This window comes from Lissotriton helveticus, chromosome 11 (genome assembly GCF_964261635.1).
Source record: "Lissotriton helveticus chromosome 11, aLisHel1.1, whole genome shotgun sequence".
NCBI classification, from domain to species: domain Eukaryota; kingdom Metazoa; phylum Chordata; class Amphibia; order Caudata; family Salamandridae; genus Lissotriton; species Lissotriton helveticus.
Genome location: NC_136072.1, coordinates 555,030,640 through 555,050,981, shown reverse-complemented (window position 1 = coordinate 555,050,981; position 20,342 = coordinate 555,030,640). Strand labels below are relative to the sequence as shown.

Here is a 20,342-nt window from a genome sequence, read left to right as displayed (position 1 = left end):
TACCGAGTATACTTTAGCCTGCCTATTGCTATTAGGAAAATAAATCTCTGGTTACGATCCAGAGTTGCTGCTTATATGTACTTTTTTGCACATTGGCACAATTTGCACTTTAGTTGGTATCCGTCGTGGTAAGATTTGTATCTACTATTATCCTTAAAATTCTAGAGTATTACTTTTGGTCTATGCAAGTAGTTTTCTCCTATTTTTTAGAGCTATGATGATTAGGAATAAATTGACAATTTTGCCCTTTACTGTTAATGGTGTGTTAGCAAAATATTTAGGAACTGGGTGGGCTTCTACTGCGCATCTGTATCAGGGATAGCCCAGAGGGGTGCGGGCATCTTTCTAGGCAGGCATGTTCATTTCAATGTGGAAGCATCGCACTCGGATCCGGGTGGTAGGTGGACGCTTCTTCACGGGAAAATAAACTAGGTAAACCTTATATGGGCTACAATTTATGCCTCAGTGATAGATGACCCGCTCCCTATTTTTCAATTAAAGCAAGCACTATGAGGTATACCTGGAAAGATATATGGGAAGGCGATATTAATTTTGTACAGGACCCTTCTGTCGACTCAAAAAAGATAGAACGTAAGCAAAACAAACCACAAGTTGCTATCGCTCTGTCCAGTTGTAAGACCGATTTAGATATCGTAGATAATTGGTGCCTCAATAATCCAGTCAAAGGGGGTACTCTTGCTATTCAGCAAAATATGACTCAGCATCAAGGCTAGATTATTTCCTAACTTCGCATAACCTTGCAGTTAATAAATATGAACATATCTTAAATGCTTTCTCAGATCACGCTTTAATTTAAATGGAATCTCTGTAGGAAAGACGGATGAAGGCGTATCCAGAAGGTGGTAATTTAACAAATTTAATCTAGCAGATGAACAATGGTGCACAGAAATAGAGAAGGAAATTAGTTCTTTTTTAATATAAATAAAGACTCTGCCCCAATTAATGTGATATGGGACGCATTTAAGGCTACACTTAGAGGCGTAATCACTTCAAAGGACATCCCGCCACCGAGGGTTAAAAAAGAGGAGAGAATTGCGATTGAAAACAGGCTTGCCTCTGCGAATCAAGAGTATTTTAGGAATAGGAGCCTAAACATTAGGCAAGAAGTACTAAAAGCCAAAATGAGAATGAGGGAATGTTATTATGAATTAGGTGATATGGAAAGTAGGACCTACCCCCAGACAGGCTATGAAGATAGCTAATATACAGGAAGACTCTTAGCCTGGCAGGCAAAGGAGAGGCAGGTCCGAAATAGGATTGAGAGCATTTGGAACAAAACAACTAAAACACGTTTAAAATGCACGTCACATATATGCGAGATTTTTCGTAATCATTATAAGGACATTTACCAGACATGCCATCAGGATTCCTCAGAAGCGATCAAGAAATTTTGACAGGAATGGCTACTTCCAGTTTTGGACAAGAAATTCAGAGTAATACTATTAGCTGATTTTACGAAGGAAGAACTAGATTTAGTTATCAGCTCCTTGCCTAATTGTAAAGCTACTGGGGAGGATGGTTTTCCTGCGGAATTTTTAAAAGAGGTGCTTCAATACTTAACCCCGAACTTTTAAGACTTGCAAATTATTTATTACAAAGGGGTGATCCACCCGAATCCTTTCGTGTAGCAGTAGTGGTCAGCATTTTAAACAAGCATTTACAATGCAATGGTTTCGCCTTTGGAAAAGTTAGACCTATTGGCATTGTAAATGACAACATTTGTATTTATGTGTTGGTTTTGAAAACAGATAAATAAATGGCATTATCATTCACATTGCCATTAGCTTAATCTCTGCAGTCACTCTGCACTCCCTAGCACTGCAGGCAATATTTGTGGTGCTATCAGGGAAATCAACATTAAAAACATACCCGCTAGATCATAAAATAGGCAACAAAACATTCCAGACACTGACCTGTCATGACTAGCACTTCTTGCACTGCCAGATTGCCCTAAACCAGTCCAAATCTGAACCAATCCTTTGTTCTCTAAGCAGCTTAGTCACCACCAGCTCACCTTCTCTCATTACGCAATCCCTCCGTTGCTGGCTTGGGGGCATGGGTGCTATTATATCATTTATATCAGATCATTGGAATTATGTGGCAGGGGAGCATCACTATATGCAGCTGATTTGACTACATTTTACAGTAAGAGAGGCCAAATTATGCGACAAATTGCAGTACATTGTTTTATAGTATTACTTCATTATTTTGACATTTTAACACATAGTAATACTGTTTAGGAAAAGATTATGTGGCAAATGCGGTAAATCCATAGTTCTGGGTAAACAGCTATGGTGGGAGAATCGCGTAATTCCAGTGGACCGCTTTATGTCCCAGGCTCCTGTCATGTTCTAATGCAACGTCGTGCGACATATGTGGTAGTCCAAGAAACAGTGAAGAGGTAACAAAAGCACTCTGACTGAAGGCCCTTAACTTTCTTCTTCCAGGTACTAACTACACTACACACGGCCCCTCTCATGCCAACTATCTAGTGATTTCACTCATGAATCAGGGTTCAGGGAGCAGCGGTGGGAGTGCCTATTTGTAAAGGCAAATAAATAACAGCTGCAAAACAACAACTGAAATGTATTGCAGAAACAGGCTCTGTCTGTATTCGTCCATGAGCCACATAGATCTCACGCAAGCCTTCGCCAAGGGAATTCGGCCGAGAACCAAGACCCGGGCAGAGGCACTCTTGAGAGATTTAACTGTGGAGAACGGCCCTCCCTATATGGAGACACTTTTCTTTAGGAACATGTCGGAAACATTCATCTGACTGGCAAACATGTACGCACGCTTCCTTCTCAGCTCGCCGATAACATCTCAGGGCTCCCGAGGCAAACATACTGTAATACATATTCCACAGAACAGCTGTGCCTAAAAAAACCTCGAGGTCAATGAATGATTAGGTCTGCAAAATGCACGAGCAACTTCGCCCAAACGAATTAATATTTCAAATGTGGGTACTGGTTCTGGGAGCCCTACCGCTTTTGATATGTGTGTTTAGATGTCTGTTTCGAACACCAAACTTCCTTTTTCCCCCTTTTCTGTGCGGCAAAAAAACACAGCCTTCAGATGAGTCATAAGGCATACAGATGTTACTCTGCTCTTCGTGTCTGAAGTGGCAAGATAGCTCAACGGACAAATGCAATGCCGCGCCAGGGGTACTAAGCGCTATATAAATGTGACGACTTGCAGAAATGTATGACACAATTGTGCTACTGCTAGCTGCGCACGCATGACTGTGCCTATTGGACTCACACACAGGAAACGTGGCTGCAAAGCACACCAACCGACCCAACAGTGTATAATCAGTTTAGTATGTGTCTATTCTGGGTACTCGCTTCATCCTTCAAACTGACGGCGGCAGGAATGTTAGGACAGATAATGCCATGTAGCCGATTCAAGCTTATTTGGGAACGTATTAACCCGTGGTAAGGCAGTTAAGACAGCAGCAATGCGAGTTAATGCGCCTGCAGTAAAGATCAGAATATAACCACAAGGCGCTACAAACCACCTTCAATTTCCGATGTTTAAGAAATAAATACCGCTTAATGGGGTCACGGTAAGCTATTGCATGTGACACCAAGAGCTCCGCACAAATATTAAAATATCAATGAGCTCATTAAAACTGTTGTAAACCACACATCGGATTACCTCCTCCGACCTCCTTCGCTTCCCCAGGACAATTCACCAGCCCATACCTCGGCATCTGCAGGCAGCACGCGAGAGTCGGATTGCTTGCCCTGCACCCGATTTCTTATCTAAAGTTTATTTTCGTGCACGCGAGGAGAGAGGATGGTAACTGCAGGTGACATGTCACTGACTCGACCCCGGCCCCTCTGACCGGTCAAAAGCAGTGTCTGGTCTGAATAGCCCCATTACAGCCTCAAGAGCCGTCCGGCGGCTGGCGCTCACCCACCTGCAGCAGCGTGGCGTGCGGTTCGGTCTCGTCCAGCTGGTGCAGGTTGCCAATGAAGGGCCAGGGCGGCGGCCCGGGGGGCAGGTTGGGATCCCTCTTCTTCCAGGAGGCCAGAAACAGGAAGAGCGCCAGGGCCACCAGGGGTCCCGCCACCAGCAGGGAGAGCATGGTCGCAGCGCAGCCTCCCTGACTGAGCTCGAGCACACACGGCACCTGTGAGCGAGGACTGCTGTCTCCCCTCCCCCTCGCCTCGGCAGCAGCACGTACACACGTGGCTAGGCAACCGACTATCTCTGTGGGCCATGATGCTATCTCAGCCATGCGGCCTGCTGTCTGATGGAACTTACTGGCTTTTCCCTTGATGTCGCGCGGCAGCACTTTTGCGGAGAGGGGGAGGGGGAGCGACCTCCGCAGCAGCGGGAGGATGAGGCTGCGCGCTCCACATTGGCCTTGAAACGAAGGGCGCCTCCACCGCTGCCAAACGCAGCAACATGCGGGAACGAACCAGAGCGAGGTTCTGGGAAATGGAGATGCGGACCTTCGTGGGAGAAGGGATGTTTGAGGGAGAAGTTAAAATACTGAAATAAAACACCGTTGGCAAAAAAACAACAAGTCCTTTCTTTGTTACTCTCGTTTTTGTTTGTTTGTCTTTTTTTAAACAAACTAAGTAAAGTTATTTATGAATTCAATTCATTATGGCTGCTTCCATGTTACGATTCACAGGTAAACCTTTTACTTTCCTTCAATCGAAGTAGAGGGTATTATGGTGTATTGCAAAGACTTATGGAATGCATTATGTTGACGGTAAAATAAGCCCAAACCTGATCGGTAGGCTCAGGCAAAAACAAGTCAAGTCCCGGGCCGGCAGCCAATCACAGCGCGGCCCGGGAATGACGTCACGGGGGTGTCCCGGGCCGGCAGCCAATCGCAGCGCGGCCCGGGACAAAGGGGCGGGGCTTAAAAAAAGCACCAGAAACGCCCCCGAATCGCGTTTTCGAGAGAAAGCGCGATTGACAGCCTCTGTCTCCCAATGGCTAGCCTCCATTTATGGAGCTAGCCAATGATAGACAGAGGCGGTCCAGACATCCCTACTGAAAACAAAAGTTTTCGATCTGGGAGGGGCTTTGCCCCTCGCCAGGTCGAAACCTAAAAAGGATAAAGACAGCGGGAATGTGAACTCCTACAGGCCCATAAGTCTTTTAAATGCTGACTATAAAACTTTTCCAAAACTTATTGCTAATAGATTAAATAGAATGGTGGGCTCACTTATAGGTTTGAATCAGTGCGGTTTTATTGCAGAGAGACAGCTTCACACCAATACAAATTTTTTAATAGAAGCATTGGCCTTCTTTTAAACAAACAAGATTGAGGCTCAGGTCTGGTTTTTAGATGCCTAAAAAGCATTTGACCTAGTCTCTTTGAACTGTCTGTTTTTGATTTTAGAAAAATGTGGCTTTCCAAATGAGTTTATATTTTTAATAAAGCCGCTATATATGAATTCTCAGGTGCAAATTTGAATTAATTCTGTAAATGTAGGGACATGTCAAATAAATAGAGGCACCGGACAAGGTTGTCCTCGTTCCCCGATTTTATTTGCGTCATTTATAGAGCCATTAGCAATTGCAATTAGGAAAAAAAACTCATACGGTCCCTGTTCAAGGGATGACCAATATAAAACTCTATGCCGACGACATTGTTCATTTTCTGGATTCAAAAACAGGCACCCAGGCGGAAATCATATATTTTCAGATTTTCAAGAGATGGGGGGGCTATCAAATTAACAAGAACAAAACAGAATTTATATTGTGTAATTGCAGTGTTAATTCCTTATTAACAGAATTCAGACAGGTATATAACACTCGCCCAAAGAGATACTTAGGAATTTATGTGACGGAGGGAGTAGAAGATCTATACCACTTAAATTACAGCCCGCTGCTGATAAAAGTAAAAGTTTTGTTAGCACGGTGGAACCATCTTCTACTCTCAATAATAGGTTGAGTTGCACATATTTGCATGTCTATTATCCCACTGATTAATTTTATTTTTAGTGCAGCTCCATGTGTATTACAGACCCCTTTTTTTAAAGAGATAGACAGTATGTTCTCCTCTCTTTTATGGTCAAATAAGATACCAAGACTGGCACTCGGCACTTTAGATCATCCTGTTGCAGAAGGAGGACTGTCTCTTCTAAATATTAGAAACTACTATTATGCAACATTTGCAAATTACAGTTTTAGGTTTTTCTTTTTGGATCCTCAAGAGGCAGACAATTGTTTTATGAAAAAGATCTTAAGGGAACATAATATCACTGATCCTACAAAAATAACTAAGTACCCTAAGAAAGTACGTTATAAGATCATTCGATGGGTACTTAAACAAAAATCTCAACTTTTAGCATATTATAGTACTCCAAGAGTTAATAATTCGACTAGGCTCTCCAATACATATACTGGGGAAAGATGCATTTTAGACACCAGTATTTTAAGGTTGTGGGAAGAAAACGGATATGTTCAGATCTGGGATTTTATTAGAGGCAATTGCTGGAAATCCTGGTTAGAGATCGAAATAGGGCTTCAACATTGTAATGCAATTTTGAAATGGTCATTTATAAGGTTAAAACCTATGTTGGAGAAATTAGATTTGGAAAATATAACCCTAAGAACTAGTATAAGCGAAGCTTTGGATTCCCCGATACAGCGGAAGATCAGTACCTGGGTTAAAATGTTTGATGAGAACAAACCTCTTTCATTATATGAAAAGGCCAGGGATAGTTGGAGGAAAAGGGAAGAGATACAGGTCTCTAAATCAACGTGGAATAGAGTTAATAAATTTAATGCAGCCATATTTAGAGGCACAAATTTTAAAAGCATGCAATACTACTCGAAATAGTTGATTTATAGGACACCCGCTTTTTTCCATAAGATATACCCACAAATTGAAAACAAGTGTTTTCTCTGTGCAAAGGAGGGTGGAGGCACCTGGGCACATGTTGTTTGGGAGTGTCCAAATATTCATAGTTTATGGGAGGAAATCGGGATCTAACATAGACACACATTGGACCCCCTTATTTCAATTGATGTATCGATTGCAGTTTTGGGCTGCTCACCTGCTATCTCTACACGAGAAGTATGCCTATATATAGTAGCATTAATAGCAAGAACTCTAATAATACAACTCTGGAGAACGGAGAAGGTACCTACCTTCCATGCGTGGAGAGCGAAATTGCGTAAAATTCAAGTACTAGAAAAAAATATGCAATACGATTAGGCACAATAAAAAAGTATGAGAAACATTGGAGCCTATTTCAGATATAGGATAGAGATCTGAACCTATCGCTTATTCAATATTAGGATGGGGAAGACTAATAGGAAATATGTTCAGTCTGGATTTTTAAAAAAAAGTTTGGGTTTTGTTTATATGTTAATACGCACTTTGTACTTACCCTTATCATGATTCTCAACCGATGTATATAATTGCTATGAATTTATACCACATCAGACAGGCAGAGAAATCGTTGTTATTTTGTCTTTCCCTTATGAATTTGGTATTTTGCAAGTCGTATATTAATTTATTGTGGCCACTAACTCTTTCACTTACGTATTTCAATTTATATTGTACCTGGTATAGAGTGATAGACCATATGTATCCCTATTTTTGTGACATTTAGCACTTTGCACTTTAATCTAAGGTGATTTTTGACTGACTCATATGAACGGTTTGATTTAACTCTGCAATTTTCTGGAATATGTATTTATATCTGATAGTATTGTATGTTTGAAATTTCTATGAACTCTCAATAAAAAGAAGAGAAAAAAAAGTAACCTGGAAGTCTGTTGAGGATTTTGGTGCTGCTCATTTGAGAATGCAGTTCCTTGGTGAGACCTTCTTGCATCTAGATATTATGAAGATCCATTATTTGAATTGTTTCCTCCACTGCTGTGACACTTATGTTTATGGGCAACAGCTGACTAAGGAGAGCATGTACACGTCCTACCTTAAAGCAATTGGGACCAGTGAAACTTTCCTGAAATTGTTTATGTTTGAACAGATTTAGCTTGATTCCAGCTGCCACATTTTGAACACATTCATTCACAATCAGATGTAGCTCACACTTTTGCTCGAGCAATACCTACCAGGCACATTTCTGTGCAGAATGGTGACTGACAGACCCAAAGGCATTTTACTGCATTTACCAATGCATGTTCTTCCTCTGCTTCTCTTATCAGATTCTCGTAGCCGAAATACTGTTAACATCCACTTTGGTGGAACTATTTTTTCTATAAAGTTTTGCCTCTTTCTGCTTTTTTGTTTTCAAGCAGATTTATATAGGGCAACTTATCTAAAGAGATTGTTTAATTTGCCCAGAATCACATGATGTTGCGCCGCCGAGACTCGCATTGGGATCCCCAGCTCTCGAGTCAGCAACTCTGGCCGCTGCCCACATCATGTCTACTCTTGTGATGCATATTAGGGAGCTCTTTCCTTTGTCCCTTCATCCCAGACTCTGACCAAGCTTATAATTCATCACATAGGCGAAACTGATACATTACCAATGCTTGTTTCTTTAGTAATGGCTGTTGCAAGAAATAGCTTAACCACAAACCTTTCAATTGTTAGACCAGGGGTGGCTCCTCCATTAGGACGGAGGAGCGTCGCCCCACTGCTTTTTCGTAGTGCGAGAAGCAGAAACATAAAATGGTAAAATTACAATTTTATATGTTTCTACTTCTTGCACTGCGAGAAAGCAGAAGGGTTTGGCTCGCGTCTGCTGCAGGCAGGAGAGGAGTGGCTAGCCCAATGCTGCGGGCCCTGACTGTTTGGTCGGCCCTCTGGGGCCGACCAAACCAGTCATGCGCACTCTCCCTTTTCTCCATGTAGAAAATGGCCTCACCATAGACGCCTGGCTGGCGCTGTCCCCACCAATCAGAACGCTGCCATTGCAGCATTGTGATTGGCTTAAGGAAGGGGAGATAGGCTGCCTGCTTCCTGTCCACGGGACCCGTCAGGAGCTGAGACGGAGCGAACCGGGAAGGTACGTTTTTAATTTTATTTTAAATTATATTCTCCCTTCCCCCACCAGTCATGCCGGCGGCGACTGGGTTAGACCATACTCAATTTTAAAAGTAGGGTTGATACCTGTTAAGTACGGATTATTAAATGTGCAGATGCTTCTAAGTAATCATGTAAGCGATGATGTCCTAATAGTTATGTTTGTTGTAAAGTTATAATTATAATGCACGACACCCACTGGCGTCGAGCAAATTATGTAATCTGATATTGTATGTGGTAAAATGCCAAAAAACAAAATAATTTAAAAAAAAATACAGAACATTAAGAAGCCCTACTAAAATATTAAACTACCATAGAGGAATTGTTTATCCATGTAGCACAACAAATCACTGCTGCAGCTACCAAGGAGATAACACAGATCACTATTCCAAGTAAGTATTCATTAATATACTATCCATACAGCATGCATGCTTTAAGTAAATATATTTGTGAAGCCCAAGAGGTCATATAAAACTAAAAGATAAATGTTTCCAGTGTACAAAAATATGAGTTTCTTTTTTGATGTCTGCTAGTTCCAGAACAGTACTGTGCTCTTAAAGTCAGACAGCCAGTCCGACAGCACAATGTTACTTTCCAGGGAAACCGGAAGTTGCTCACTCCTGGTTCAAACAGCATTTTGGAAATTGAAATGATGGGGGGGCTTTTCAACCAGGGCTTTACCTATTAGCAACTCATGACTCAGAGCAACGGTGCATTAAACATTATTTAATAATGAGTCAAATCTGTTGCAAAGGCACTTCGGAGAGATGCTGTTTCCGGGGGCCAAAATTAAAGCTACAGACTCATCTTTTGCAAAGTGAATGAAACCCAACTGGGTGGAATGAAATACATGTTATCTTTCTCATAAACGCCTAAAAGGTTTGAACTGCAAAACACCTCTGTAATGGTCAGGATTTTATTTTATAAACAAGATGTTATTATTTTTGTATGACCCATTAGGATTAAGATAAACAGTGTAATCATAGTGTAGAAGTTCATCTAAGAATATGGTCAAATCTGTTGCAACACATTAAACATCCATTAGAATATAACATCACTACCAGCTCCCCAACTCTTGTGTTTCTTATGTGAGCAGCCTCTAGTCCTTTAGATGGACTCTTCTGTTTTCGCACAACTGTCCACTGTTTTCTGCCATTCGACAACAGGAGGATGGATTTCCAAAAACGAGCAATTTATCTCTTGCCAATTGTTGTGCCGATGCCAACAAAAGTACAATATCCAATTTCCTTCTACCACAATGCCTATTAAAGCAACATGGGGAGAAAAGTCTGGTTCTGCCTATGATTCTGGAGAGTGCTTAATAATTTGGAGTAGTAGTGTGCTAGGGCAGAGCATTTCGAAATCACATGAAAAACAAAAACACTATCAGGATTACAGCGAAAGTGTAAAGATGGGGGAACCTTGCCAGCCCACTATAGCTTCCTGGGGGTGAAATAGGCAGCATGCAAGTAATTTAGTTGTATGAGTCGCAACTGAGAGGGAATTGCAAGGTCATTTGGGGCTATTTTTTCATCTCTGGAGTCACCATTGTCCAAGGGGCTCATCCAGTCTTCCCAGCGTTCTTTAAGTGCCTTAAACAAGTTAGCATGGTGACTTGCTCACAGTTGGAGCAGGTAAGGGGTCTGTCCTCTTACTATTTTGTAATTTATTTTTATCATTGTTCCATTTTTATATGTTTTCCAATTTATGGCTTTTTGTTTGGTTGTAGCTACGCTCTATTGAGGGGCTTGTTTAAATACTGTCTGGTCCTTTGTTGGAGAGCAACTGGATCTCCTTCTTGATTTAAGTGGAGGATAAGGTAAAGGCGGTTAGACTTCATTACTCGCTGGCCAGAGCCAGTGCCAAACCAGTTGAGAGTGTTTTTAAGCTGTTTTTAAGACCAACATTTTGCTGCTAGCGTTTTTGCACAGCGCGAGTGCGCTTTTTAAAATTGTTTTACTGTGTTATATATATTATCTCTGCAGTGTTCTGGTACCTGTAATATCGCTTTGGGGCTGAATTACTTGCAAGTGACTCCCCGGTCCACCACAGCTCTTAGAGCTGATTGATGTGGAGGGAGGTTCACTCCTTAATCACTCGACTTCCGGGTTGCCAGTAATAGCAGCCATCTGGAAGTCGGCGGTCTAGTTGATGACCGCACTAGGGGTGAGACAGTATATAAATCGGGCATGACGCGGACGCACAGATGATAAGGTAAAGGCGGCTAGACTTCATTACTCGCTGGCAAGAGCCAGTGCCAAACCAGTTGAGAGTGTTTTTAAGCTGTTTTGAAGACCAACATTTTGCTGCTAGCGTTTTTTCACAGCGCTAGTGCGCTTTTTAAAATTGTTTTACTGTGGTATATATATTATCTCTGCAGTGTTCTGGTACCTGTAATATCACTTTGGGGCTGAATTACTTGCAAGTGACTCACCGGTCCACCACAGCTCTTAGAGCTGATTGATGTGGAGGGAGGTTCACTCCTTAATCACTCGACTTCCGGGTTGCCAGTAATGGCGGTCTAGTTGATCACCGCACTAGGGGGCAGACAGTATATAAATCGGGCATGACGCAGATGCGCAGCGGACGTGCGCAGCGGGGGCGCCGCTGGCGCGCCAAAGGGAAGCCTATCTGCGCCCGTCCGCGCCCAGCCGGGACCAGGGGCCAGGACCCCTGCCCAGGTCAACTTATCTGCAGGTAATTTGTACACCTACACTAGGGGAGAGCTCTTAAATTTAAATACAGTAGTTCAACTACCATGCAAGCACACCTTGAACCCAGACTTATCACTAATCTGCACGGCCTGTGGATATGGGGGAAAAGCAAGCGAACACCACGGCCAGGGCTCCCTCTCACAACTGCTTCAAAGTGAAGTTGTGAAAATGGGGATGATTAATTGTAGGTCCCTACCCAAGCACATGGTGGAAATTACATGTCTTATAGAAAACGAAGGGCTGGATGTCTTGTTTCTCACCGAGAGCTAGCTTAGGGAAAGCTTGGCACCAGAAATAGTAGAGACACTACCCCCGGGATATGAAATCTCCCACCTGGACAGGGTAGGAGCTGTGGGTGGAGGCTTAGCCATCATTTATAAGGCACTGTTTGGATGTACAATATGCCCAGAAAACATTGCAAAGTCGGAGGCACTTAGCTTCCGAATATCCATCGCGGCATCGAACTCCTTTGCAGGAGGATTAATTTACAGACCCCCAGGACCTTGTGGCCAGTTTCTGGATGAGGTCCCAGACTTAGTAGCAAGCATGCTTATTGAGAAAAGTACTATCACCATGCTAGGCGATTTTAATATACACCTAGATGACGTTGATGACCCAACCGCTAAAAGATGCCTAGCGGACATGGAGGCCCTACAATTAGAACAAAGGTACGTTCAGCTACCCATGAGAAGGGTCATCTTTTGGACCCCATTTTCTCAAATGACGCTAGACTGAGGGTATTAGATCGCATATGGATGCCGTGGACTGATCATGCCCTCATCCTAATGCACCTCCAAATGAGTCGGGGAGAAGAAATAAAGAAAGAACATACAACAGTAGGTAGAAAATGGCCCAGATTGGTGCCGGAAACCTGGGTTAGCGATCTGGAGTCCTCTGTGCCGCCGGACACACAGGATCCAGAAGTTGCTTATAGTAATTGGCAGGCATGGGTAAAGAACGCCATAGACAAGAACTTCAGGAAACCAGGCCCCTTATCAAAAAAAAAACTTGGACAGATCATCTTGGTTCGCACCCGAGCTGGTCGCTCAAAAAAAAAACCTGTAAACGACTGGAAAGAAACTGGAGGAAATCATAGGACCCGGAACTAATGAGGGCATATAAAGTGGCAATACAGCTCTACCACAAGAGCATTAGGGTAGCACAGGCAGCTTTCTTTGAAGAAAAAATATAGGCCTCCAATTCATCTAAGGAGCTTTTCAAAATTGTCAAGGGACTCACAACGGTAAAATAGGGAGTTATCAGGCTGCACTACTCTAAAGAAAGGTGCGATGGATTGGCCACGTTCTTTAAAAGTAAAGTAGAAAATATCTATAACTCCCTCCCCCCAGCCTAATAATAACATCACAAGCAGTGACGCAAAGAAAGATACACTGTGAACAAAAGGAACCTGAACTACTGACCCACCCTGTTCTCAGTTCCATTTCACCGCTCAATACAGACAGTATTTCCAGATTACTGAAAGAAATCAAATCAGGCTCACCAAGGGATCCAGCCCCCCGTATATTCTTGCACAAGGAGGAAGTTCAATGATTACCCAATTATGCAAGGTAATAAATCTCTCCCTTGAAAAAGGGGTAGTTCCGAGAGATTGGAAACACGTATCCGTGAAGCCCTTGCTGAAAAAGCCAGATTTGGACCCTGCTGATTTATCTAATTATTGTCCAATATCGTTATTGCCGATAATGGGAAGAAAAGAAGGTCAACTCTACAATCTCTTCCTTTCTGGAAAAAAACAACATTATCCACCAGTCTCAGATGGGTTTCAGACCCAAACACAGCACTGAATCGGCGCTGCTAGTGGTCACTGAAAAACTTAATTCTATATTGGACCAGGGTAAAACAGCAGCAGTGGTACTCCTGGACTTAAGTGCCGCTTTTGATACGGTAGACCACACAGTACTGATTCAGAAGCTGGAAAATGTAGGAATAGGAGGAATGGCAAAGAAATGTGTAGCATCTTTTTTGAGCAATAGACATTTCCAATGTGTGGAGGCAGGTTTCCAGTCTGACCCTCTCGAAGTCCCCTGGGGAGTACCACAGGGCTCCTCCATGAGCCCGACGTTATTTAACGTCTATCTCAGCCCTCTGGCTCAGCTAGTGCAGGAATTCGACAACTCCATTGTGTCATATGCCGATGACACGCAACTGGTGTTTTCAATCTCGGAGTCTCCGAACTCAGATCACCGGCAGCTTGTCCCCTGCCTCGAAAGAATCGGAGCATGTATGGCAAATTGCAAGCTTAAGTTGAATGGAGATAAAACAGAACTAATGATTCTGGGCAATAATACTAATCCGACATTTGAAATTCTCTGGCCAACAAGCTGGGGGTCTCCGCCCTCCCCCAAGGCTGCCATTAAGGATCTAGGCGTATGGTTGGACCAGAACCTAACAATGGAGACCCAGGCCAATAAACTGGCCGCGGCCTTCTTTGGAATCATATGCATGATCAGGAAAATCATGTCCTTGCTCCCAGAGGATGCTAGGAGAACCCTAGTTCAGGCCTTAGTCACATCGCGACTGGACTATGGTAACTCCCTTTACCTGGGATCGGCCAAATATGTGGTAAAAAGACTACAAGTGGTTCAGAATGCGGCCGCTCGAATGTTGTTGAACATTCCCAGACGCCAATCAGCCAGGTTAAAACTGCGGAAACTGCATTTGCTTCCGATACATGCCAGAATTAAATTCAAGTCTCTGAGTATGGCCCATGGGGCCATGCAAGGGAGAGGCCCTATTCTTATCCAAAAATTAATCACACACTACCTTCCGGAGCGGAACCTCAGATCCAGTTCAAAATGTCTGATGAAAGGAGCCCCAGTTAAAAAGGCTAGATGGGGGGACGATCCTTTACTCATCTGGTCCCGAGGCTCTGGAACAGCCTGGACCCAGAGATTCGTCTCATTGAAAATTAACTCTCTTTCAAAAAAAGGCTTACGACCTGGCTCTTCCCGCAAGACTAATTGTTGGCTGTCTGTCCTCCTTATCTGATAGCGCTGAGATGCCCAAGGGTGGTCACGCGCTCTATAAATCTCACAAACATAAACATAAACATATATTAATCTTTGATGTGAGTATACACTCATTACAATTGATACAGACCTTCTTAAGGCCCCATATATTTAATTAATTGGTTTTTGCTTCTGTGTATTGTGTTTAGTTACGTGTTTTGCGCAACTGTGCTTGGATTACATGCCAGTAAGGCCCACTAGTTCCCTTGCCGTGGACTCGTCATGAATAGGTGATTGAATCCTTAAGGTGTTTCCAGAATTGTCTAGGATGCACTTTCTTTCTTTCTCTCATTTTCACTTGGTTTTACTTGGATTCTAAACTCAAAACGGTGATCTTGATACTGCTATGCAAATTTTCCTTAAAAAACTATTTTGTTTTACTCATTTGGCTCTCGACCGAGTCTGTAAATAATTATGTCACTATTTCCATGGGGGTTTTATCATCCTTGATTACCCTTTGGTGGTTCCCCTGCATTGGTGGTTGCTATTTCTTAGTCTTCTTTTCTTAACTACCATGCCTTTCCTGATCTTATACTATGTGATGACCCCTGGACATTTATATGATACCCCTATATTTATGTACATTTTCTAGATTACTTTACTGGATGCTGTAGTATTGAATATTGTTTGTCCTGACGATGACCACCTAAGAGTGATGTGGTTGAAACGCCGTCAACGCCTACATGTAGCCTTGATTGAAGAGGATGCATTTCTTGCTATTCTTGTTTTTTGTTTTGTCTAAACAGTGTATATGTAATTTTCCTCAGCCACTATTTATGTTTACACAGTTCATTGTCTTTATGGTCTTTTGTGTAACTTATTGAGCGCCATTGTCTCTTGTTAATCGATTTATTTTATCATTGTCTTATTAAATTTTGTACTTTTTGAATCTGTGTAGGGGAGTCACTTGTTAACATTTTTCATTACTTTTCTTGTCTTGTTTCATGTGATCAATATTTTGTATTTTACGTTATATGATATACTACTTGAACCCTTGTTAGGATCTAGTCTTTTTTTTCTCCAAAATATTTCATTTAATTTACAGCACTCTCGCCTACATCAGAAGTCCATCATAACATATCATGGTTAATCAAATGTATCATGTCCTATTACAGCTATACCACCATAACAAAACTTACCCAACCCTCCCCTTCCCCACAAGCTCGGCCAACAATTGCCAATACTAGCAAATGTACATGACCAATTCTTAATTCTGCATGTGTCCCAGTTCCACAGTCAGTCCTAGGCGTACCGTGCATACCTGCTATAATGAATAATAGATCCCCCTGTCACTGCAAGGAGCCTGCGAGAACTGTGACATTGTTCCAAGACCCCAACAGATGATAGCGTGACCCCCTCAGTAGGGTGCCGATCTGCCTGTACTCTCTGCAAAGTCGAAACAGGGGTTATAAGGTGCTGTATACCCTTACTTGAGGGTGAAAATATAGCACTCTAACAAGGGGTAAGAATCTGGCCCTAAAATCCATCCTTGCAAGCAATCTAAAAAGGGGGGAGCAATCAATGGAGTCAAATGCTTTTATAAATTCTATAAGCTTGAAGGTGCCACTGTCACAGAGAGCAGAAGCTTCTGCCAAGGCAACATGCACTCTGTGAATACAAAGTTGGGTACTCTAATGAGGGATGAAGGAACACTGATCTACATGAACAAAAAATTGTGATCACGTGCCGTAGTCTTTTGGCAAGGACTCTAGTATAGATCTTGATCTCCGTATTGATGAGGGAGATTGCGCCATAGAAGCAGCATCGATCTGGCGGGAGCCTCGTGCTATGAAAGACCACAATGGTTGCCAGGCTAAGCTCGGGAGTGAACTCGTATGTTTCTATGCCTCCTAATACATGTGCAATAGGTGGGAAGAGAAATGCGACTTAACTTCAAGTAGGAACCTGTCAGTACCATAGTTTTGCCTGGCTGCATATCTCTTGTACCGTGACAGGTTGCTCAAGCTCGTCTCAGTATGGGGTGACCAAAGTCAATAAGAGGAAGTCTTCCACACGAGGGCAGTGGAGCGCTCCGGTTCAGGGCACTCGCATTGTGTGTACAGGTCTCAGTAGTAAAAGGCAAAAGCAGAAGAAATCTCCACCACCATGTCAACCATGCTCCAATATGGATTGTGGGAAAGTTTAGATGCCCTCGATCCAAGAGTAATGGTTCCTAACACATTGAAGGAGCAGCTTGACTCTCTCCCTCGAAGAATTCTAAAAAACTAATTGGTTTAGGTAGAAGTTGCATTAATTTCTTTTGCCTCAAATTAATTTCTAGGGTAATTTGTAATGTTTACCTGTTTTTTAGACTTCTATTCACACCACATTTATGTTATGCTATTCTAATATATTTCTCTCTTTTTTTAGAACATCCTTTTCTTTGTTTACAGTATAAACTAAAGTATCACATTACATTTCAATCCTAAAGGCATGGTACAATTACTTTATAAATGTTTTCCTTGTCAGACTTCATGCCTAGGATATCTATTAGCAGTTTTCAAAGTGTGTGAAAATATTACCCTATGTACTTTAGTCCCTTCCCCTTATTACCATCCCTTCCCCCATTCATTCCAAAGTACGCCCTCCAAGGGTCCCATATTTAATGAAATCCTTCTATTTATGTATACTTTTTATACGGAAAAGGCTTTTCTGGTGTGAGCCATACTTGGCTGTGAGATTTCTTTGTTATATTTTCCAATTTTTTGCATTTCAGATGGCTCATCATATTTTCAAAGACAATGGCAAAAAGCAAGGGAAATAAGTGGTAATCTGAGATACTCTGCACAATTTGGAATACTCAAATTAGTCATCAAAAAAAGGTCTTGCCAATAAAAAAGAAAAGCCTATGTTAATAAGTGCTCTGTCAAAATCAAATTGAATTCTTGGCTCCTATAAGAGATATATATTTTTAGATAACTCCTAGATGTCCATTTTATTTTTTAACCATGCAAGAGTGAAGGGAAGGATGAGTGGACACAAATGAGGGGATTTGCTTTAGGGGAAAAAAGTTCCCTAATGCACAGGGAGGTTTTTCCCAGCATTCCCTTGACGGATTTTCCCACCTGGGACTGACATGCCTTGAATGGCAGTCTTGAACAGGGAAATCCAAAGACCATAGCCCCGCTGCAACCACCATTGTAATATGGTTAGCCTTGTAGCGGAAAGGGGACTAGCTAAAGACTTTTCAATGATTGGTGCAGCTGAGGCTCCATAGGCAGAATCCTGTAGCATCCCCACCTCTAAATGGGGTGGGAGCACGCCAGGGGTGGCGGATGGGGCATTCCCCATTTTTGGGCAGATGCTCTGCATTGTCAGACTCCAAATGACCTCTTAATCTTTCTACTTTTTGACGTCAAAATACAATCTCCTAAAACTCTCTGAGACGTTTAGAAGTACACACTTAGAAAAGAGTCAGATGTGGAATGATTAACTACTGCCCGGAAGAGAGGGTGCTTTTTAGGTTTAGCCAGAGACAACGATGGGCACTGTTGCTATTGAGTGTCTTGTAAAGAAAAAAAACTAAAAGGGGCTTAGAGCGCGTGCATTACTTACCATTGGTTGGCTACCCCGTCACTCATTCACTTCCTTCTCATAGGTCAGGGCCTCCTTTTTGCCTCTTTTCTGTGGAACATGGACCAAGCACATCTTCCCGTCTGCAGCCAGTGTCCTTCCACTGACCGCGCGCTTGCGAAGGTACCTTTTATTTCAAGTGTAGCACTCTATAAGAGGGCATTATTTTGCAGGCCGTCTCCTTTCCTGCGCACCCCACACCCAGTCATTATTTTTTTTATACCGCTCACAATTTGCCCTATGGCATTGAAGTGCTTTACATGAATACCGGATTAGGTTACACAAAGTCAGTTTTGTATTTCTAAATAAAAAAATGATACCTTCTTTTTTTAATTCATGATAACCCAATGAAAAAATGGGAATAAACCGAACTTTTCTAGAATGGTTCAAATCATTCCTCTTCTCAACAATCTCAATTTGGAAAGTTAAAATACTTTGAATAAGATAAGCATCCAGTAATATTCGGAGTTCTTCAAAATTCCATCTTGTTGCCTTACCTGTTTAACTAATGTATGCAATCTCTTACCACAATTTTCCACAACAGATTTATCCATCTGTAATAATATGCTTATGATACCCAGATTTAGTTTTGAGTCCCTCGACCCATCAGCATACAAACCAGAAAATCATTTAAGAGAAACTAATTCAATTGATATCCTCACTCTCTGTGAAAATGAATACAACCAAAACCAAATGTGTTCTCCTCTTCTTAAATGACTCTCCGAGTCCTGTAGAAAAATACAATACATTGGCTTGGTACTCCACCGGTTTGGTCCCACATGGGAAGTCGCTCAGCTTAATTATCAGCTAAAATCTCAATCTGAATGATAATATAGGCCAACAACTAAATTTGCCTCATACGAGCTTCCTCTACTCAGGAACCTAAAACTGCCAAACCCATTTCCGGAATTCCTAAACACTTATGGGCAATTGCTCTTACACATGCAGATGGGGGAAATACGGTCCTAGCAAGTCTCCCAAAATCAACCACTGCTCCCCTAACAGCTGTACTTGATGCAGCTGAAAGGCCTTTTATGGGAACAACAAGTTGAACAACATCACTCCTGTTCTAAAACAACTTCAGCGAACCCCCTCAAAGCAAGGATCAACTGCAAGATACCGTTTATAATTCACAAAACAATCCACAATGGCTTAACCTTCTACTTGAAGAATGAGCTTCAAATCATAGGAAATACATGTATATGTGTAAAAGGAAACAGAAATAGACCAATTCATGGAATTCCAAAACTCAAAATTGTGAAAATATTAAAACAGGTCCTCTGTTCCTAGACTATGCAACACTATCCTTAACCCCATCATAAAAAATCTGGACCTGCTGTCTTTACATAAATAACAAAAAACTCACCTCTGCAAACTATACCTCGCAAACTAATTCCGACATGTATTCTCCTCTTCCTCCGTCGCCGCTTTTCAATATGATCTATGTTATCTTCTGATACATTACTTGTAAAGCGCTCTACTTCCCTGTTGCTAGGTTCACAATATAAAAATAGCACGAAATAACAAATAAAAATAAATGGACAATGTTATACTGGAGGGTTGACTGTTCCAAAAGCTATTAAAATGGTAAAAATTGAAATGAAATTTAAAAACTCATCAACCACTTTCAATACAGATACATGCCTAAGGACTCACCGTGTCTTGCAAATGTGTTGCTTCATGTTTAAATTGGGTCTCCAACTTCTCTGATGGCAATTCCTCTTCCTTAAATAAGGTAAACAAAAGAAGCGCTAGAATTATTAAAAATATACATAAGATTAACTTCAACCACTTTCAATTTAACAGGCATTTATTTACAGAGAAGGTAGAACTCAAGAGGTGAGGAGGTGGCCCTGATGTGTTTAGGTTTGTGGACGTAGGTGGAGCCATTAAAGGAGATGGGTGGAGCCTTGGAAGTCTGTGTGGCCTCCTAAAAAATGTGAGCACCTGCACTTTACATTTTACAAATTAAGCACTGATTCACCACCTTTACTGAATGGAACTACATGAATATGAGAGACCTTGGTATTGCAG

At 42.0% G+C, this 20,342-nt stretch overlaps 1 protein-coding gene across 2 annotated transcripts in view; it reads right to left on the bottom strand.

Moving 5' to 3' along the window:
- The window catches only part of LETM2 (leucine zipper and EF-hand containing transmembrane protein 2), a 300,248-nt gene that overhangs the window by 19,314 nt on the left and 260,592 nt on the right, over nt 1-20,342 (bottom strand). For both annotated transcript variants that reach the window (XM_078666310.1, XM_078666311.1), the window contains one exon: nt 19,965-20,033. In XM_078666310.1, coding sequence (XP_078522436.1) covers nt 19,965-20,033 — 69 coding nt within the window. The remainder of the gene's footprint in view (nt 1-19,964; nt 20,034-20,342) is intronic.